The sequence below is a fragment of the Danio rerio genome, chromosome 7, assembly GCF_049306965.1.
Source record: "Danio rerio strain Tuebingen ecotype United States chromosome 7, GRCz12tu, whole genome shotgun sequence".
In the NCBI taxonomy this organism is placed as follows: Eukaryota; Metazoa; Chordata; class Actinopteri; order Cypriniformes; family Danionidae; genus Danio; species Danio rerio.
In genome coordinates this window covers 38067057-38089556 of record NC_133182.1, presented here as the reverse complement: position 1 = coordinate 38089556, position 22500 = coordinate 38067057, and the positions used below count along the sequence as shown (strand labels likewise).

The window sequence follows — 22500 nt, the reverse complement described above, 5'->3', positions numbered from 1 at the left end:
TATGTCTTTCTTTTCTTTTTTATTATTTCATAACCTGTTTAAACACATTTTAACCTGTTTTTATCTGTTTTAATCATTTTAAATTTGTTTAATCATTTTTATTTTCTTGTTATTTTCTTTATTCTTGTTTATGTAAAACACTTTACCATTGTGTATAAAAATAATTTACCATTGTGTATGAAATGTGCAAATAAACTTGTCTTGCCTTGCCTTTATCACCCAAATATTCAGCCTCAAATCAGGGTATGCGTTTAATACAGGCAATGCACCGCTTTCATATTGCACTTCTGACGAATAGCAATATGTTGCCCATAGTAAACGCACACCCTGATGACCTGATAATGAAGAGAACATAGTGGCAAACGAAGTTCTTATGTTTTTTTTTTCGCTGCACATAAGTGTTTTTGGAGCTTTGTCCGATCACAGTTAAACCGCTGAGGCCACATGGAAGGTTTTGTATTGCGAGGATGACTAAATATCTCTGGAGAATAAAATGATATGAGGGCGAGTAATTAACAACTGAATTATTTAACTTTATTTATTTTTTAGGGGCTGAACTTATCCTTTAAATAAAACTTCAATAAACAAAGCACCACATGAGGTACTGCTTTAGTTGAATGTAAGTGAGCTTATTAGGCATGAGACAATAAGGTTAAGGTTAACCTCTAAAATGTTCTGTTATACCATTCCCATGGTAAATGTAATTTTTTATTTTTTTGACTACTATTTTATTTTATTACTAGTTTATTTAGGCCACAATACAGGAAACAAAAACACATAGCCCTTTAAATGGCCATCGGTGACGTTGACGCGCACCTCTCAAAAAATGTATGAGCGCCTATAGCGCAAGCTCTGTGATTGGTTGGCTTGGTAGCGGTGACGAGTGTGGGCAGAGGTGAGAGCAGTGCGAGCCCGATGCAGCAAATGGATACAAGTGGGGAATTCCGTGAAGGACCTCTGGGTGGAGATTGTTGTTTTGTGTTTCCTTATAATTAAAGTTGTTGCTGGTTCGCCGGTTCCCGCCTCAAAATGAGTAAATTTGAGCCATTTGTACATTTTAAGGAAGCGTTCAGAAAAAACAAAACACCAGAGAAGAAACTCGACACAGACACAACCACTACCAGCTAGTATTTCACAAGTGGTATTGCAGAGCAACAGAAACAGCGTGCAGAAGTACAAATACACGACTACGCGCAAGGCTTGCGCCATGGGTCACGTCGATCACTTGACGCAGAAATATAAACCAGGCTTAGCAAGTCAATTGAGTAAGCACATTTTCGTACTGCCCATTCAGAATTGTGTGACTGAACTACGCGGAATGCTCACAATAAAATAAAAACAAACAAACAGAAAAGTGCAGATGAGTGGTATGATGTCGCCTGCCACTTCAGAAGCATTAATAGCCAAATTAATATAAAAGCACATCAGTAATATAGAAACATTTTAGTTTTAAAGTCAGACACAGAACAAAAACAAGTCATTTGTAATTGTTGCCAGCACAAGGAAATAAAACAAACAGCACTTAAATTGACTATAAAATTAAATTGCAATATGTTAAAAAAAAATTGTAATTAGATATTTTCCCAAATTGCACAGCCCTGGCCTAACATGTTTACTGCTTCAAAATAAAAAAATAAAATGTATTGTTTTTAATAGGAGAAAAGCTTGTTTTATATGCAGAGATTTAAAAAGAACATATTTTAAAACAGTAATCACAATACGGTGAAACCGTGATATGTTTATCTAAGGTTATTATACTGTCAGAATTTTGTGCCTGACCATGCCTAGAGCTTATATCACTTAGATCAGTATTTCTATTTAATGTTAAATCTGGAGTTTTGAAGGCAGGCAAGAGCTTGCAGAAGTTTTCAAGCAAAGGGTAAAATTTGCCAAATGTGTGTTGAAAGTCAAATAAAAGACACAAGTGATTTTTATTGTGCTTGTGTCTGTTTGAAGAAGTTGTTTGTATAAAAATATGTGTCAGTGACCTGGCTTGACCTTCGTGTTGTGTAAATAAAATGCTTCATGGTTGTAACTGTCTTTATATTTAGCTCAGAGGTCAGGATGATTCAAGGAGACATAATAATATGTCTAGTAATGTAAGACTGCATGTTTCTAGGCAAGGCTCTTGTAGCAAAGACGTAATTTTTTAACTGCGCAATCAAATTATTAATCACAGTCGTTTATAAATTTGGATCTCTCAGTGCTTTATTTGTCTTCCTGCATTTTCAGACTGAGGAAACCAAATTATTATCTTTTTGTCTGTGCATGTGTCTGTGTAGCTGGTGTCATTTGGGAATGCATGTTTATTGTCAGCCGTTCTAGCTCCTAAAACGATAATTTCTTCTATGAGCTGAAAGCAGCGCACAGGCGAACAGCCACTAATGGTTAGTACTAAAGATCAATTGTTCTCAATTACCCTCTCAGTATTACCTAAAGAACACAAATAGTTTGTCTCGCTGTAAGAAGATTATTCAACAGACCAGAGAGAGGCCTGACCTGCTATTTTTGAACCACATACAGTACAGGTTCATGTGCGAATTAATAATTCACTGCTTATTTAGTTTGCTTTTAAGCTTGATTTATGATCTGTGCTTGGCCAAATAGTTTATATATCATTTATATGTGTATGTATGTTTTTTAATTATTTTAAAAGTAAATCTTTTGTTTATGTGAGGGTACATCTAATCAGTTTCAGTCCTAGTGTGTTTTTGCAATTGCTTACAATTGTTCTCTCATACAGTCAGAATTGGGAGCATTACGTAAGGAACATCTTTCCTGTTTTCCATATAAAAATAAGAAGGGCTGTTGCATGATGGAGATTGACTTTACAGTTTCTGTTTGTTTTTTCTGTTTTCTGATGGCAGGTTTGTGTGTTTGGGAGCTTCAGCACTGGCTTGTATTTGCCAACAAGGTAATGCTATGATTTTTGTACTTTGTTTTTACCCACTAAGTAATCTGAATAATATCTTAAAGCTATAGTTTACACAAAATAAGTTATTTTGAAAAATGTTAGAAACCTGTAACCACTGACTTCTATAGTAGAGAAAGAACAAATACCATGGAGATCAATGGTTACAGCTAACATTGTTCATCATGCTTAAATCTCTTTTACTGATGAATGACATGAAATGATGACAATCTTTTGAGTGAATTATCCTTTTAAATGACCTTCTCTATCCATGTTTTATTAGTTAAACGAAAGTCTGTTCTAAATCTTTTTAAGTAATATGCAAGTATTATAATATGCAGGTGTGTGCTTTTGTTCACATTTGTGTGTTTGCATTGAGGAAATTCAAATTTGGACTTTTTAGCTTCGCGTCTCCTGGGATTTTGAGTGTGTGCATTTTTTTCTTTGCGAGAGCCAATCTCTCGTTACTCAACACCGCTCAAACTGCATTTATACGTCACCTGGATTACTGAACTCTGGCTTAGTGGAATCAATCTGCATGTGCTAAGATGTGTGCTAGTTGCTGAAGCATTTTAGGCTTAGTACCTCGTTGTACCTTTAGAAAACTGATCCGTAACATAGGTGCGTTGTTGTTTGTTTTTTTTATTATTAAATGTAAAAAATCTAAATCGTTCTGAATCACAGATTTGAAATACACATTGGTGCTCCCTAAAAGATTTTATTGATGAAGAGAATGTTTTCTTTTTGCTTCACTTTGACACTTTCTCCTCTGTCATTATATCAGTGATATAGACTTGGTGGTGTTTGGTAACTGGGAGACTTTACCTCTCTGGACTCTGGAGGAGGCTCTACGCAAGAGAAAAGTTGCAGATGAAAACTCTATTAAAGTCCTGGACAAAGCAACGGTAAGCACTGCTGTGTGTCATACATGTGTCTTGAGTGTATTTGTTGTCTGTCTGCATGTATTTAATGCTCTTTGTGTTTGTAGGTTCCCATTATTAAGTTGATGGACTCGCACACAGAGGTGAAAGTGGACATCAGCTTTAATGTACAGAGTGGTGTAAAAGCTGCAAACCTCATCAAGGACTACAAGCAGGTGAGTGTGGAGTTGTTTTTATTGTCTATTTCTCTGAGAGTCTCGAGGGAAATTGAATTTTTTTAGAAGGGATTATAGGCTGCATTTACACTGCAGATCTTGATGGTCAATTCCGATTTTGTGACAGTATCTGAAATATTTATTTTTTTTAATAACCCGATTGCATCATATCTTAAACGTGTCTTGTATCTGATTGTCTGCATTTACACAGTACACTGCAAAGGTGCAATGAGCAAGAAAAAAAGACAGAGCGCTGACTGACAGCTGATGATTAAAAAAAAAATCTTTACTCCATTTCTGTATTTAATCTGTTTGCAGGGTTAAATTTATTTAAATTTTTTTTTGATTTGTTATTTTACTATAGTTTATGGCAAAGTTCTCATTTGGCCATCTTCATTTAATCTAGACCTTTTAAACCTGTAGGCATCTTAATGTAATGTCCATGGTGTGATTTATGCATATGATATATGCAACAGTTTTGTAATAGTTTATATTGGTTATGTGGTGGATGTTGCACTCTCTCTCTTTCTCTTTAAACATGCTTAAATACTTGTGCAACATGACAATATCAAAGCTTTTTAGTCCTTGTGTATGAGATTTAAGGTGCAGGACTCTGTTGAAGTCTGTTTTGGAATGAAAACATTCCATTTTTTATGTCCTTCGCAAATTTTTTTTATTTTTTATGACGCGTGACTCTCATTGATAAGTGATAAATCGATCTACCTGCTTTTACTAGACACAAGGGCACAGATCCGATTCATATAAGATACATTTCCACAAATGAACAAGGCCTGAATCTGATTTGAGTAAGTCAGAATCCATGTGATTCTTTCCTGCTTACACGAACATGGGTCTTGTACGATCTGTGCCACATGGGGAAAAAAAATCTGAATTGAGTCTCTTGAGCCATGCAGTGTAAGTGCAGCCTCAAATGTAATTAGAATTTAAAATGGAGATGTTTAGATTTTAGAAGCTAATCTGAGCAAACTACACTTGATCTTCACCAGATCCTATAATAACACATTACAACTACACTATGCCTTTGAAGATTGAATGCTTTTTTTCACGTAATGGTATAACAGTGCACAAAAATGACATGATTTGCTGTTTTTGGTAAAGAGAATTAAACAGTGGTTTACTGAACAAAATTGGCTCTGTCTTTAAATATATTTAAATTTATATGACAAATTTGTTGGCTAAGTCTTTGGCTATTGCTTTAAACTAACTATGGAACCCTATTACTTTCGCACAAGGCAGTTCTACTTCTGATTATGAAACTGCTTGTACTGCAGTTTATTTTTTAAAAATATGACCGTCATGACAGTTTTATTTGAAACCACTAACAGTTAAAGTAAAATATAATCAATACATGGGCTAATGTAGTCCAAATATTTAGAGAAATGCTCTTCTCCAGACTTCATGGCTATCCTAAACTACATTTAATGTTGGGTGACATTGTTTATACGCGGTTTTATTGATTTCTTTCGACAATTGAAACACTGAAGACATGAGATTTCCTGATTAAAAATGGACAGAATTTTTGTTTTTATTATATCAACAAGATTAATTAATTATTTTTTTTTTTAACGAGATGAAGCTTCATGTGATTGTTGCAAAGGAAATGTTCTGTATAATGAAGAAGAGATCTTGAAATGGGACCAATTCAGGGAAATAAGAGTCAGTACTACAGATCTTAAAGTAAAGATGCATAAAATAAAGTTTCAGTTGAGCTCCTTCGGGTGCAGTGGTTAAAACAACATTGCATTTTTGTTTGGTACGTAAGCATATTGAAATGAAAGAGCACTTCGAATCTAAAAAAAGCAGTTCAATCTAAAACATCTGCCCCAAAGTGTTTTGTTTTTTAGTTCTTTGTAAATTGGTGTAAAAGCAACCATAAATTAATTCTCACTTGAGGCATGTAAAACAATTGCTCTGTGTTGCAGGTATAGTGTTAAAATGCAAGTAGGTTTTTAATTTCTTCTTTCTTGTGTTTTTTGTTTAGCAATATCCTGTGTTACCGTACCTGGTGCTGGTTTTAAAGCAGTTTTTACTGCAGAGAGAGCTGAATGAGGTTTTCACAGGAGGAATCGGATCATACAGTCTGTTTCTCATGGCTGTCAGCTTCCTACAGGTAAGACATTTACTTCGAATCACACACACTCGCTAGTACTCTTAAATAAATCCTACTTGGCTGCTTGCATTATGCACTGCACCCAGACAGTTGAGTGTGACATTATAACAAAGGATTTTCATTTGGAACAAATACTTGTTGAATGTTTGTTTAAGCTTAAATGGTGTTTATTTAAGCTTTTTATTCTTTAAAGAATCTTGTGGTTCTTAAATATGGTATCAAATTTGCATATGATAAGAATTTCTGAATAATAATATGGCACTGAAGATTGGAGAACTGGCTGTGGATAATTCAGATTTTCCATAAGTAAGTTAAATTAAAATAGGTGAAATCAATTAAAATAGAAACTAATTAATTTATTATTAAAAATTATAAGACTGTGCAAGTGAATAGGGTGAAAATAGCTAATAATAATAATAATAACCAAATAGTTTTAATATCTAATATTATGTTTATTGTTTTTATTCAAATTTGTCAGTGAGCTATTGTTTTAAATACATGCTGATTTACACACGTCTAGTACACACATTTGAACATTTGGATGAAGTCAGGTTTAAAATTCTTGTCATCTTTCAACATTTTACAGTCAAGGTTTTTTACAGTTTAATTTTTTGCAAAAGCCCAAAGAAAAAAATCAACTCTCACATCAGTTTGTGGAATAAAAAGTTGTATAGAAACAGACAAATTATGTATGCAAATTATGTAACACATCCCTTTGTAAAGCCTTGGTGAGCAGAAAAGCTTTAAATAGAGCTTTAAATTCATACTTCTCACACTCTGAAGAAGGATGTGATATTTTGTGAATATCAGATTGCAGAATCTTACATTTTGGCATACACCTCTGCAGATTTGTTTTATAGTTGAAAAATTACTCATTCAGTGATGATTGTTTTTATGCCCATATGCCAACAATCTAGTCAAATTACTGTTGCTGTTTTATTTGCCAGCTGCACTGTAGAGAGGACGTGAGCAGCTCAAACCCAAACTTGGGTGTACTGCTGATTGAGTTTTTTGAGCTCTATGGACGGCATTTTAACTACCTGAAGACAGGGATCAGAATCAAAGACGGAGGCTCATATGTGGCCAAAGATGAAGTGCAGAAAAGCATGCTGGATGGATACAGACCGTCTATGCTTTACATTGAAGATCCATTGCAGCCAGGTAAACGCACACTGACACACTTCAAACAGTCACCTGGGGTCTGTTCTTCGTACCTCGATTAAATGATCTAAGATGATTTTGGCAGATTCTGGATCTTTTAATCTTGATAACTGATTTCTAACTAATTTGGTTCTTCACACAAGTTTGAGAATCAGATTAAAATATCTGGATAAACTGATCTGAGATTGCTGCGATTGCAGATGTTAAGGACAGATCCATCAATCCTCGAAATTATGATCAGCAATGCATCGATTGGCTGATGGCACAGCAGCGTAATGTCATCATCTGAATAATATTCAATTATCCATGTGAGCAAAATTACATTAATTTAGCTGTAAACAGTTTGTTTAATATGACACGCAAATAACTTTCCACATTTGTTGTGAGCTGCAGGCTTTACACTTTTATGTGTCAAGTAATCATCATTTATTTCAATCCATATCAATGTATTTACTTCTACATTTAGAGAAGATTTTCTTTATTATAGTAGCCTAGGCCTACTCAAAAAAAATGTTAATCGGCGTAAGTAATAACTGTATAAATTAATTTTGCATCAATAAAGCATTTTGATATCGGTAAAGGTGTCAATCACTGGTATATTAGCAGTAAACACGTTTATGACTGCATAAATTATTGTCCTTTTTTTTTTTTTTTTTAAAGTCGATTATTGTGCATGAACGTGTTTGTATCTAAAAAGTTCATATCAATACTAAGAACTGACCCTTGCTTTACATTTGAACTGATATGAAAATGTCATCAGAGTTTTTGTGAAAGGATGATCTGATTGCTGTTTCTGTATGACTGCATTATAGGAAATGATGTTGGGCGAAGTTCATATGGGGCAATGCAGGTGAAAGAGGCTTTTGATTACGCTTATGTCATCTTAAGTCATGCCGTATCCCCAATTGCCAAGTACTACCCCAACAACAAGTCAGAAAGGTGAGACAAAAGAGAGTTGTAAATGTTTTGAAGCAATATGTAGACTTTATGCAGGCAGAGAGATGGATATTATGAATGCATACATTTGAGTAAAAAGTACACTGGCGAAATTAGTTCACACCACTCTTTGCTGTACCTAAATAGTTGACGGATGTTAATGCACAGTCATCACTATCGACTGCAATACTAAATAAGATGCCCATCTCTACTGAAAGCATCAATCTGCTCTATGCGCTTGTGGTTTAAGGGAAAACATGTGAAACTGTTCTTTGATGCACTGTGCTGTAAAAGTGACAGTGGATATATTTACTGAATATATTTATTCTATATATTTAGAGCTTAAATAGACTAGTTGAAGTTTTGACAAATGTTTTATATATTATATTCTATATATTATCAAACCTAAGATGCACAAGCTAATAATTTTGACAAATTCTATAAATTATGTTTTATTTATATTTATATTCAAACCTAAAACAGACAAGCTTACCATTTTTACAGATTGCAAGAAAGTAAGAACATTTGCTGTCAGTTTTACAGTTCATATACTAACCTTATGAAGGTCATTGGACTGAAACTGAGTTATGTTCTAAAAATAACCCGCAATAGGGTTATGTTAATAGTAGTAGGGTTCATTTTTTTTCACAATTACTATAGATTAAGTCTGTAATACCCCTCACTACACACTTCAACACTTTCCTCAGACAGGCGTTAACATTTTCATACTTTTCTCTTGTGTTTAAACTCTCTCAAAGTTCAAACTTTCCTAGAAAAATCAGTTTAGTATTATGGAATAAAACCAAAGCCACGTACAACCTCGTAACTTCTACCTTCCTTTAGCATGTCCAGAAGTGCAACTTTTTGTGTGATGGTTAGCATCTTCCTCTGCCTTTTGGGTGCTATCGCAGATGCATTTGACGGTGCAGAACGTTTTGTCGACATTGTGGGGAGAAAACCTGCAAACATAGAGTACAGCACTTTAGAATCACACTGCTAGCGAACGAAGATTTATATACATTTGGCAAGCTGAACGCATCCTGTACTGTACAGGCGACACAGCATGGAGAAGATTGATTGACAATGGTCTACAGCCAGTCAGGACGCAGAACACAATGCGCTGTTAAAAAGAAAGCATGTCAAATTGCACGAAAACAATCAGTGAAACTGCAAGGCTGTTAAAAGTGAACTGTGTTGTAGCGAGGGACCACTGTATTAATAGTTGTTTGTGAATTCTTTTTTTATTGGTTCTAAATGATGCAAAATAGTGCAAGAAAATTAAGTTATAATCCAAATATTAAGTTGTAATCTACCATCATTTAATTATTCTTTATTCATTGTTTAGCTTAATATTAAGTGTCACTGTATGTGAAGTGTAAGCACTGATCCGTACACACAAACATGCCCAGAGTAAGAAAAGGAGGAATCAAATTCTGCCACAGAAATGTGTTAAACTCAGGATGTGCTCGGGATAGGGTTGATGACTGGTCTTATCCTCTCCTCTCACAGTATTCTGGGTCGAATAATCCGCGTCACACAGGAGGTGGTGGAGTATCGTGACTGGATCAGTGCGCAGTGGGGTCAGAAGAGCAGCAAGGAGCCCGTTCTCAACTGCAATGGTGTGACATCCTCCATCAGCTCTTTAAATCTGTCTCTCGCTCTAGAAAACTGACGAACCCTTCTCTGTTTGTGCACAGCCAATGATCTCACACTGCTGGTTGAGCGTGAGGAGCTTGATGAGTGTAATAATAACCTTTCAGAGGACAGTGTGGTGTGTACATCTGTCCCCCGCAGCAAAGTGTCCTCCAACTCTTCGTCTCCTTCCCCTTCTTCTCCTTCATCACCGTCGTCATCCTCCTCTTCCCCGTCTTCAACGGCCTCTAGCTCAAGCGATGCGGTAAGAACATTTTCTAGTTGAAACAAGTAAATAAAATTCTTTCTGCAAATAATCATGATTGTTTTCTTATTAAACTATCTATTTATTTGAATCCATTTCAGTTTGATGTTGCCATGTTTTTACCTTATATAATTTCTTTTACCTTTATAATTATATAGGCTCACTCTGTATGTATTGGAGAAATATTATGTTTGTCTCAAATTGTTTTCTTTCTGTAGGACTCTGATGGGACTCCCTATAAGACAGCCAAAGCTTTGGGTGGAAGGAGTACCTACAGTGAGAATACAGAAAGGATCTCTAATCACAGATCACAAAATCATTCAGCATCCATTTCCACCCCCACTCATAAGGGCAATAAGGTAAGAGCCCGGTGGAATGAACAACTAAAGTGTATTTAAGATTATCGCTTCAGTTTGTCAGCTACGTTGTTTATTGTTAACCCCTAAAAGAACATTTCAAGAAAATTGGTTTGTAATTTTAGTAAAGAAAAACAAGTCAGATCTGACAAGGTGCATTGTTGCTGCATGTTTTTCTGTTTTCACAAACAGTATTTTAGTTCTTTTCACTCTGCAAAAAATCATTCAAATTCTTTTTTACATAAAAAAAAGAGCTGTCAGGTATATTTAGAGCAAGAATTAATTGTTGACATTTGTTTAAAGCATTCTAGTGCAGACCCAAAATATGAATTATCATTTTAAGTCTTTATAATTACCACCAGGGCTTGACAAAAACTTTTTTGATCACCAGCCACTTTGGCTAGTAGTTTTCCAACATTACTAGCCACTGGCCATTTTCACTAGCCACAGTTTTGTTGTTGGAAAAATACATGTTCTATGCACAAATTCGACTTTGGCATGCTAAAATTTCTTGATTTAAATGTTTTGTTATGTCCACATGCCTCCTCAATCATGTTTTTTGTGTGTTGTGACCTTGCTCAATTAGCATGAGCAAATTGTGGTTATATAGTCTCTCGTTGCAATTCGTTTTATTTGACTTTTCAGGGCTCAACACTAAGGATCTACCTTTTTTTTTCTCTGACCACACCAAACTAATTATTTGCCACAATAAAAAAAATGGGTCAAAACAAGAAAAAATATAGCAATATACATACACCAAAGCTGCTCTTAAAAAACATTTTGACAAAAAACAATTGACATTTCCTAAAAGTTATTGTCATGTATCTAATACTATACACAGCAGTCTGTCCAGGCTAAAGGTCCCAAATCACCAGTTTACTATAGCTAAATGGAGAGTTAATCTCCTATTAAAGCAATGCTATTGTAAAGCATGATAATTAAACCACATTAACAAAATGATTAAGCAAAAAGAAAGCAGGTGTAAAACATTCTGTGTGCGATAAAGAAAGGATAATCGCATATACTCTGTTAGCGTTAGGCTCATTAATGGTCTGTTTAAAAAATAAATCGAAAGCTGCAACTATAGTTGCTTACAAAAAATCTCGAGCTTTTGAAAGTAGCAGGACTCTGGGTGCATGAGCAATGCTTTTTTTACAGTCTATTTTAAAGAGAAGCGATTGCACCAGTTACGTTTTCAGGCACGGTTGCTTCGCACAAGGAAATGGGACACGGGAGCTTTTAAGCGCTCTCATCACATCAGCTGTGCGTCAGTGAGTGAAGATCAACTGTGTCTCACTGTGCGCCTGATCATTCTCTCATTTGCTATTCACCTGCTTTCTTTTGCTCTCACGAACACTTATCAGTTGTGCTGTTTCTCGATTCTAAGAGCACATTTGCCACACATTGACAAACAGTCTTAAACTAAAATTCTAATCCTTAGTATCAAGGCAGCAATGGCAATTTAAAAATGATTTTCAGCCAAAGTGACTAATGTCCGTCTAACCCATCACAGCTAAAATCTACCAGCATTGGGCTGGTGTTAATGTCACTCCCTGATTACCACTCTCCTCTCAATATTGCACATTTGTCAGTAAGTTTTTAATTATTCAAAATAAAATAAAATTCAATTTCATCATAATAATGAACCAATCAAATGTTGAAATATAACTTTCATAAGGTATGTTTGTGTATATACTCACTTTTTCACATTTTAGTTTGATGCTAACTCTAAAATGAACATCTCATATCTGAATCCTCTTTTAACATTTTTAATTTAATGCATTTTGAAGTTTCATGTGTTATCGTTTTCCAGTTTCCTAATTAATCTGGGATCTATTTATAAATTAATAATATTTGAAATTAATACATCTAAATCATTGACTCAAATTGACAATTGAGTTTCATAACCCTAATAAAAATGTCATCTTGTGTTTTATCCAGAGCCGGCAGCTCGCTAACAAAAGTACTCAAGGGCCGCACAACAACCCCAACAAGATCCAGCAGAGCAGCAAGTCTGTGAAGTCCAATGTAAAGAAGAGGAAGCCTCAGCGAGACTCAGCACATGAGGACCTGTGCAGATAGGAGCAGCTCTGAAGCTCTGCTGCTGCTCTTAGCATTCATCTCTCCTGTCCCGCTGTTCAAGGGATGCGTCTGACTATGAAGCTGGAAAAAGAAAAGAACAAAAAAATAATAATAAGAGTAATTGAAGTGGGGCTGCACGGCCATTGGATTGGAAATCATGCAGGAGAGTTTAGGCCTGAACTTCACTGGCTTTCAGCACAGCTTCTGCTCACTGCCTATAGAGGAGCTGCACTGCTCCACTGGAGGACCAGAGAATGTAGACCAGAGAAACTATTCAACTCCAGCAATACCTGAAGAGTCCTGGACTTTAGCCTCGCGGAGGAAAACTGAAATAAAAAAACAAGACTCAAATTACAAAAAAAGTTCTATCGAAAAGATTTTTAAATGTCTAAAAAACATGAACATGTAATTAGTACAAGAGGAATTATGCATGTTTTTTTTCTTTTTTGAAGAGTGGTTCTTTTTTCATGTCATGTACGCAGATTCTAAAAATATTTGTACAAGAAAAAAACAAAAGGATACAAAAAAAAATTTACAAAGAAAAATCCCCAAAAAATATGATCAAATGGTTTCGTAATACTTTTTATAGTACTGTTCAAATTTTGCCATGCTCTAAATACACAGCTCCTACAGCTTATATGTACGGGTTTGGGTTCAATTGCCAACTTTTCCCATCATCAGCCTCTCCTGCTGTTGTGTTGTTAGTGTAATGTTGTGGTCGGGCAGCGGAAGAGTGTCTGCATATCTGGAAACACGCACAGATTTGTGAAAGAGGAGTGTAGTGCATCCATGTGGAAATTTAATGAACACTACAGCTGTGGCTTTCAGACTGTTTCTCTCAATGATCTGCCCATCATAAAAGAAGTTGTATTTGTTAATGTATTTATTTTTATCAATGACAGTGGATTTCTATATGCTGATTCTAGCGGTCAGATGTTTTTGTGTTCTGTCTTATGGGCTGAGTGGCAAAACATGATTGTTGCTTGTCATGTAGTGTGCTATATATAGAAATGTTTTTTTTTTTTTTTCGCTCGAATGTCAACAACCCATTTTCTGATTACAACTGAGTGACCAACTTTATTTCTGAGAGTACTATTTTAACAGATATAGAAGAGGTGGTTTAAATATTTTAATTTGTGGCTGGCCTACGTAAAGGGAGATGAGGTGAATTGTTATTCTTATTTTTTGTGTGATTTATTTTTTATTTTGTTTTACTTTCTGTTTATTTAATTTAATTTTATTTACTTTCATTCCACTGGATCTCGATCTATTGAGCAAGAATGCCTGTTCTCTCAAAAATTCTTCAGATAAACAGCAGGTGGCGGTGTAACCCAAGGTTATCTCATACACTGTAATTCCCCTCTGACTTGACTTTTGTTTCGTTTTTTTAGGAAAGATTTGTTTAATTAGATTTGCTCACAGATCTCTGGTGTAGTTTAAGAGAGACAATGGCTTTTGATCAGATGAGATTAGTTGCTCCACCTGTATTGAGTGTTTATGATGCTATTATGGAGTATCAAAGCCAGCAGTTTGTCTTAAAGCCAGATATGGATGCCACTGAAATTGAGTGAGAGAAATGTAATTGAAGGATCATTAGTGCCACAGCCAGTGCTTCACACAGGTTTACTTCATGTATCCATGATCATCCATGCAATAAAAATTACAGCACAACTATCCAACATATTATTCCGTGCAATTTCTGCTCAACCTTCCAGTTTGCTTTTGATAAACTGTACTAAAAATGTATACTTCATTTTCTTTTAAATATATGTTGCTTGATATGGGCATAATTGAAAGCCGGTTACAGAGCTGAGCTAATGTATGGTACTCTATAGTCAACTTGTACTTCAGAATTCAACTTAATGCACATTTTTAGTCATTTTGTGAGAGACTAGATGTCTCGCAGTTTACATAGTGTATTCTGATTTTACTTGTCTTCATTGGTTTAACTGAGGGCAGTTTAAATTTCCTTTTAAAAATGACATTTTCCAATAGAAAATCTTTGCTATCTCATGTTAAGTTGAGCTTATTTTACTCATTACTAAAGGTTTAATGACGGTGCACCATTTTTAGCATTGAGTGAGCTCAAGTCATTCACATGTATTAAATTGGCAGATCTTGTAGTCCAAAGTGACTTACAATCGAGAACTGACTTACAATACAAATCGGTTCAAATCCCATGTGTAACTGCTTTTTGAATGTTGGAGGTGCATCACCCATTGCTGAATAGCTGAGCGTTAGTCCAGCAATTTCTACAACAATGGTCTCCAACTCAGTTCCTGGAGGGCTGCAGTTCTGCATAGTTTAGCTCCAACTCGCACCTGCTTAATAGTCTTTAGTAGTCTAAAGCTGGGGTCACACTGGACTTTTCTCCCCAAAGACTTCCATTCATACGTATGTGAATGCAGCAGACCGGAAATGCAAAGTCGTGCATCCAGTTTGGCAGATCGCTGCGTTGGAAAGTTCAAGCTTGGTGAACTCTGACCTGCGAAATCGCATCCGAGTTGACTGCGTGAGACCAATTGAGAATCAAAACATGACCTCTCTGAACAGGAAGTTGAAATATTGACCAATTGCTTGCTTTTTTAATGTCTAATCATCTTGTTCAATCCCGCCCCTTTTCACAGCACCATATGATAGAATTTCGCAAGCTCAAACTCTAGTGTGACGCAGCTTAAGACACCTTGATTATTTGGGTCAGCTGTGTTTGATTAGAGTTGGAGCAAAACTGCAGAGCTGCGGCCCTCCAGGAATCGGGTTTGAGACCTATGCTCTATAGCAGGGGTGCCCAAACTTGGTCCTGGAAGGCTGGTGTCCTACATATTTTAGTTCCAACTCCAATTAAACATACATGAAGGAGCTAATCAAGCTCTTTCTAGGTATACTAGAAACCTCCAGGAAGGTGTGTTGAAGGAAGTTGGAGCTAATCTATGCAAAACACCGGCCCTCCAAGACCGAGTTTGGACACCACTGCTCTACCGGCTTTGATGTTTATTTTATTCTCATCTCTATTGTCTCTGGCATGTTAAAATAGTCATACTCTGCTATTTATGTGATTTGTGATTTGTATATATAGTTATGGAGATAATGTTGCAGTGGTTTGGTATCAGTTGTGAGCAGTCATTTTACACTTTACAAAGGCAGAATAACCAAATAATCAAAAAAGGAGGCAAATATACTGTTTAATTATACGTTTTTTTTGTACATTTCCTACTTGTAGTGCCTGTCTGAAGTGTAGGCTTTACTTCCAGCTGATTCTCTGATATGCACAAAGCACACAATTGCAGCTTTCACATTTCACACAGTTGTACATTTTTATCGACTTCTCATTAGTCACATCTATGTTAAATCTGGAAATCCCAAAAATGAATGAATATTGAATATGCATAAACAATTATATATATTTTATTATTTTTATATAATATTTCATGGTTAATCTTTATTTTGGAAAGAAATTGTCTTGAGTCATTGTTTGAGACTGTCACTCATTATAAAAGGCTACTATTAAGACAACATGTTTTGTATGTTTTTGTGAGAATGGAAAGGGAATAAAGCTCAATTTTGAACTCAATCACAAGAAATCTCTGTATCTACAATAAAAGGCACTTTAAAAAAAGAGAGAGCAGTGTTATATACAATATTCTTGCAAATGCTTTCCCATCCTTTTAATGCAATTATAAACAACACTACGTTATCATAAGAGCGTTCAGTGGCATTAAATGAACGCTTATGTGGAGGGAAAAATAAAAGAAATCTTAAAGCTTTTATCAGGATGTATTTATTATGCAACAGTGTAGCCCACTTTCAAACGTATAATAGCAAAGCATGTTCGTGTATTGTACAAAGAAGTTCAAAGAAAATATTTTACTTTCAAGATATAAAATGAAACGTGTTATGAAGTAGCATATGAAGTAAGGCTGCACCAAGTCGCATTCGTATTAACACAAGAATTGGCTACATTATGTATGTTAATGCTTGTTTAAATACAACTGGATTTTGTTAGCTCAGTTTTATAAAGCAGTTACCTTTTGATTTTACGAATAATAAAACAATAACTAGCCTAAAATCTTTCTCAAGAAATAGTTTTCATCGTCTGTGAAGTTTAACGAAGGCTACTAGGACAGATTATCTTGAACATGTTGTTGAAATACATTATTAAGTTTTCAGCCATGTCGGTGCTGTATTTTAAACCGTTAATTAAGAAATCTGCATAATAACGATTTATAAAATTATATTTAGCATGTATAACGTTCATCATCACGATTTATTCTGTTAATGAACATCAACAGTGTAGTTCAGAGTGACACTACAGATCTTTTTTCTTGGACGCGGGGAGGCGCGCGCAAAACAGACATGGTGGTTTCCGTAGCGCGTGCACAGTTTTGTGATCATCGAGTCTCTTGAGCGCGAGTCTCTGCGAGAGGACAGTTAGACAAGATATTACAACCAAACACCGAGCTGAAGGACAAAATTATATTCTTCTCGTTGTGTGCTTCAGCATCAAACAACCGAGTTTAGCCGCGGAAGAGAACATCCAGGTGAGTGAAGTTTCTGACTTTGGCGGATTCGATACCTGTAACTGTTAGAGTTCAGTTACCTGAACTCCCGAGGGAAGCTGAGCGAACAGAGATGCTCATTGTTTTTCCTTTAAAACTTTAATATTCGATGGTTCATGGTGGTTTATTTAGTTTTTTGGTTATACGAGTGCTTCTAGAGTCTGTTTATCTCTACCGGTCTGATTTCATGGCTGCAGGGCATCAGTTATGTTCGGAGAGAAAGCAAATACATTCCTGACTGAAAATGTACACTGTTCCTGTATTATCGATAATGTCGACATGGACTGTGCTCCAGCCTTATGGAAAAAGTTCGAATGCTGAACTAGTTTGCGCACATCTAAAGCCTCATTTCGTTTGTTTCAAGTATTAAAGCGCAAACATCTGTCCTGTTAAGCAAAAGACGAGGTGCCAGTCGGGTCTGGTGTTGAGCTCCCAAATCTTCCTGAACACGGATAACATGGTGCACATTTAGCCTAATGAAAGTTAATACAATAAATACTGCTGAAGCAGCAACCCTTAGGCAATGTCTGTTAGATAGTGGAAGTTACTGGTTTGCTTCTTGACACAAATGGTCTCTGTACAGGAAATGAATATGTTAGTGTGACCGAATCTAAGTGCACTGGAGGCTTATCGTATGCGCTGTAGAGACTGAGCAAACAAAGCCACTGGGCTTTCCATCTGCGAGTGAATAGAGAAGAAGGATAGATTTAAAAGGCAATTGATTGAACTCGTGGATTTTTTACATTTTGAAGTTGAATTCCCTTGACCTGGGAAAATTTTCTATATTTCTGATTAAAAAGGTCATATGCTTTATCCATTACTGTTTGGCGAGTTCTTGATTCCAAACATTTCTCACAAAAACTGTAAAAGTCATTGAAAAGCACTGGTTGTAAAGAGCAGGAACCCTTAAAAAGCAATATTGGAGATTGACTTGAGGAACTGACATATTTTCTTCAGTAACAGCTCCAACAATTAAAAACAGAAATTAGTGTGAAAAATCAATACTTATATAAATAACTCATTACATGTGTGTAAAAGTTGTCTAATAAGAAAACTAAATGCAGAGAATGGTTGAATTTTGTGGTAATAGTTCCATAAGTTCCATAGAATTATAATTCATATAATGTAAATGCATTATTAGCAGCACAAGACAATTTTAACCCACACGTGCTTTTAGCTTAAAACATTTTAAAATTTAACTTTGAGTGGTTTTGGACTTGGAGGGGTTTTCTAGCATCAAATATATACTGTATGTCACTTTACTCAAAGCAGAGTAAAGTTTGGGTTTGCACTTTACAATTTCTAACCCAAAAATAAAATCTGCTCCGGAGCAGCTTAGCTGTGTAAAATAAGTTACCATAAAGTAAGTTCTTTCTCAAAGTGAACTTGAACCTGCATGGGTAAAACCCCAAAACAAGCTTTGTGCAACAGGCAGATAGGAAACAGGATTTACTACTTTTATTGATTCAGCATGTCTAATGAACACACAACTATGAAATCAACTCAAATAATTTGTAATTTTAAACACTTGACTGAAGTTATGAGGTGAGCTTGGAGTAAATGCATTTTATTTTAAATTTATCCTTTATTTTACCAGGAATTTCCTATTGAGATATGCATCTCTTCTACCAGAGGGTTCTGGCCAAAATAACAGTATAAAAAAGATTCAGATACAAAAATACACATACATAAAATATCACAAATGAAAATTTACACTAAACATTCACATGATTCCTCCAGGTAAGACTTCAAACGATATTTAAATATATTTTGTGATGGAATTGTTTCTAATATGATTACACTCTGCATTTCGTTTCGGAACAGTTACATGTGATTTATAAGAATTTAATGTACTATAGCTACATGAAAGTATAATATGATAAAAGATGACAAATATAAGATGGCAATTTACCCAATAATGCCCTAGCAGTGAATAGAAGCATATTCATTTTTCTCCTTTGGTGCAGGGAAAACCAACTAACCATTTTGCACAAAATACAATAATGGGTACATGAAGATGCATTCATCACAAATCATATTGCAGCATGATATATACTATGACTGTCCCAATCAGATCCAATTAATTTGATTTAGAGTATCTACTGCTAACGATACTGATCCGATACATAAAAAATAATAAGGAAAAGCGAAGAAACAGATCCAGGATGTTCTTTATTTTTTATTTAATTCAACTTAGTTTAACATTCAACAACGCTGTTAACAAAAAGAGCACTTCTGTGAGGTAGTTGGATCAATCAAGCAATAAATAAAGTCAATTCTTCACTTTTGGACTTCAGTGCAACAGTATATATATATATATATATATATATATATATATATATATATATATATATATATATATATATATATATATATATATATATATATATATATATATATAAAAAACAAATAGCACCTCAACTTAAAACGCCCAGCAAGCAATCATAAGTTTACAAATCTCACTGTTTGTTATAGCAATGTTGTCGTCATCAACTTTATTATACCTTCAGACCGTAGACATACTCACGCTTTCTGCTTCAAGCTGCTTTTGTGTTCTACTTTGCCGGCATTTAACCAATAGCATCTATGCAACAAAGTGATGTCATGTGGCACATACTGCTGTTTCTGTGTGAAGTCAAGCAAAAGGTCCATCTCTGTGCCACCCCATAACTATTTATGTGTTATAAAATATTGAGAATACATATTTATATACATTGATATTTGGGCCTGATTTCTGATCACGTGATCGGACATGGACATCCCAGTCTATACTATCCAGCTTTTTTAATTATGACAAGTGTGCTTGCATATAAACTACATCTCCATAATCACTGAAAGGAAACAGCTTTAGATAATTCTTTTTCTTGCTTCGAGAGGAAGGCACTTCTTAATACGAAAAAGAAAACCCAATTTAGGCCTGAGCTTCTTTACAACATTTTCTATATGAATATTAAAACCCAACCATTCATCAAGCCAAATGCCCAAATATTTATGAATTTATAACATGGTAATAAATGTGGTATTTTCACATGCTTTCAAATCAGCATCAACACAAAGACATAAAGCACTCAGAAGCGACAACTGTAAAATCGCTGAAGAGTGATTCTCCTAGATTTCAGATTTGTGCTGTTTAAATGTTCGGTGATCTTTTGCGTAGCTTGTTAGTGTACTATGGCTTTGTGTATCAAACGCTGCTCCTTCTAATTAAACAGAGCTGGTTTAACTGAAATGCAGTATCGCCTTCGATTAATCGCCCAGCCCTACATCTAACCACAGCAGAATCGTTGTGGTAGAGAATCTGGCACAGCCTCAGGGAGCACTGTATGATTTGCTATGAAAAGAAAATTTCCTCTTTGGTTAAATAAAACCATAAAGTTATTAACCTGTTGCCAATGTTAGAAAAGGATGTTTGCATGTTCATTTTGCTTGTTAATTCTTATTGGTCATATAAAGCATTGGTCACACTTTATATTAGGTGGCCTTAATTACTATGTGCTTACTTTTAAATCAATCATTTAGTACAATGCACTTATTATGTATCCACATGTTTTTACATTGTACTAATATTTGAAAAATGATCTGCTTGTAATTACACCTGTAATTAATTTATGTAATTACATATTTACAGTAATTACACTGTTGACCCATCCCTTTCCTTAACCTAATCTTAAGCTTACCCAACCTCCCAGACCTGTCCCTAACCATACCCATATCCCACACCATGAGCACCAGGGGTGATGTGCAGAATGAACACAATATTTACATTGCACTTATATTCTGATTTAAGCGTATCATAATTAAGGCCACGTGATATAAAGTGGGACTAAGTGTATTTATAGAATGTAACCCTAACTCAAACTAAATGAATTGGTCTGACTCATAGTTGTTTTGGTAACACTGCTCAGTGCTCAAGGAAGTTTAAGCTCTATTAGCTAAATTAATCATCAGTGAGCTATAGTCTAGTATAATAAGTAATAATCCAGTATATATTTATCTTTGTCAGCTTCAGCTTAGAAACTTATAGTTTACTGTTAAAAAAATACTATAACATTATTATAATCAAAAGCTGTATTAGTTAGCGCTGGAAAATTAACTAAGATTAAGAAGAAAAAGCATATGCAACACAGATGCAGCTGTATTGTGAAGTGTTAAAATTGTTTCACACAATGTACTGTGATGTTAATTTAACACCTATAATGGGGCTGCACAATACAATACAAAAAATATAGGATATTGTTGCTGAGTATTACAATAACCATATTTCTTACGATATAACATTTACCTAAAAAAAAATTTGTTTTATTTTTTATTTTATCAGCTATGTTTTAAAATCATTTATTTATTTAATGTAGGGCTGGGCAATAAAATTGGTATACCAATATTTACTGACCACACACCATTATCATTATCGATAAAAAAATGTCAGTATGAAGTTTCTGTATGAAGCGCTATAGTTTTATTAAAATGTGGCTGCTGATCGCGCCTTGGAAGCAGTGCTAATAAGTTTGGGGTGTAAGTTTGTCATTTCCAATGGAGGCGTGTGACTTACAAATGAAGCGACAAACACATGTTGTGCAAGCGGCGTGCACTTGACGCCCGTGTATTTTCCAGCCACACCTAGGTTAAAAACATTTAAACTTTTCTGATTGCCTCGAGCGCACCGCGATTCATGCAAGTAGAACTAACCAATCTGCTTCACACTTTGTATTTAATATACACATTTTAGTAGTAATGGCAAACTAATGACCTTAGACAAACACAGGGCACCCAAACACTGCAGTGCTTTTTACTTTTCTCTATAAACTTGCATCGGAGCTGCAGCAATGGATGTTCCATTGGTCATCCTCTAAAAAATTGGTTGATGGTCACCTAGTTACGAGAGACGCCACGGTAGCACGAGCTCAGGTCAGAATGACAACACATGTGAAAACGAGTGCCAGCAGCAGGGACGAGATTGTAAATAAAAAAGCATGTAAGGATGTCACCAGAGTGGTTTTTTGGTTTCTTTTCATGTGCATCCAAGCCACTAGCGCCCCATCTGGAGGTTTTTTATAGTAATTCAAATATAGTCATTCAACTTGATAATTTGTAATGTTGCGATATGGATTTTAATAATTATGGTTAGTTCTCTTACTTGAAAGTGCATAATTTGTTTTGAGTTTGAGGTTTACTGTATCATTAATATTCACATGTTGAAGTTTTTTTTGATTGTTCAGTATTAAATTAAATGGCTAAAAGATATTTTTAAGATTAAATAGATTTTTATTTATACTAAAAAGCTGTGTTAAACCAAAAACGATATCCTGAGCAGATATTCTGACTCTGATTAGCTGTTGTCATTTTCTTCTTTCGTCTCGACTCCTGCCATAAGTGT

General features: G+C 35.1%; 2 protein-coding genes across 13 annotated transcripts in view; both read left to right on the top strand.

Moving 5' to 3' along the window:
* The window catches only part of tent4b (terminal nucleotidyltransferase 4B), a 34700-nt gene extending 20451 nt beyond the window's left edge, over window positions 1-14249 (top strand). The window contains exons 3-12 of one of the 2 annotated variants that reach the window (NM_001326696.1): window positions 2868-2914; window positions 3696-3816; window positions 3900-4007; window positions 6010-6138; window positions 7086-7299; window positions 8112-8238; window positions 9745-9854; window positions 9933-10132; window positions 10351-10491; window positions 12430-14249. In NM_001326696.1, coding sequence (NP_001313625.1) covers window positions 2868-2914; window positions 3696-3816; window positions 3900-4007; window positions 6010-6138; window positions 7086-7299; window positions 8112-8238; window positions 9745-9854; window positions 9933-10132; window positions 10351-10491; window positions 12430-12570 — 1338 coding nt within the window. In that variant the 3' untranslated portion in view covers window positions 12571-14249. The remainder of the gene's footprint in view (window positions 1-2867; window positions 2915-3695; window positions 3817-3899; window positions 4008-6009; window positions 6139-7085; window positions 7300-8111; window positions 8239-9744; window positions 9855-9932; window positions 10133-10350; window positions 10492-12429) is intronic. The other variant, XM_073906951.1, reaches the window with a different exon arrangement.
* A 2697-nt stretch (window positions 14250-16946) lies between these two features.
* Window positions 16947-22500, top strand: part of adcy7 (adenylate cyclase 7) — a 91499-nt gene continuing 85945 nt past the window's right edge. For all 11 annotated transcript variants that reach the window (XM_073906954.1, XM_021477572.3, XM_021477571.3 and 8 more), the window contains exon 1: window positions 16947-17108. The gene's annotated coding sequence lies outside the window, so the exon portion shown is untranslated. The remainder of the gene's footprint in view (window positions 17109-22500) is intronic.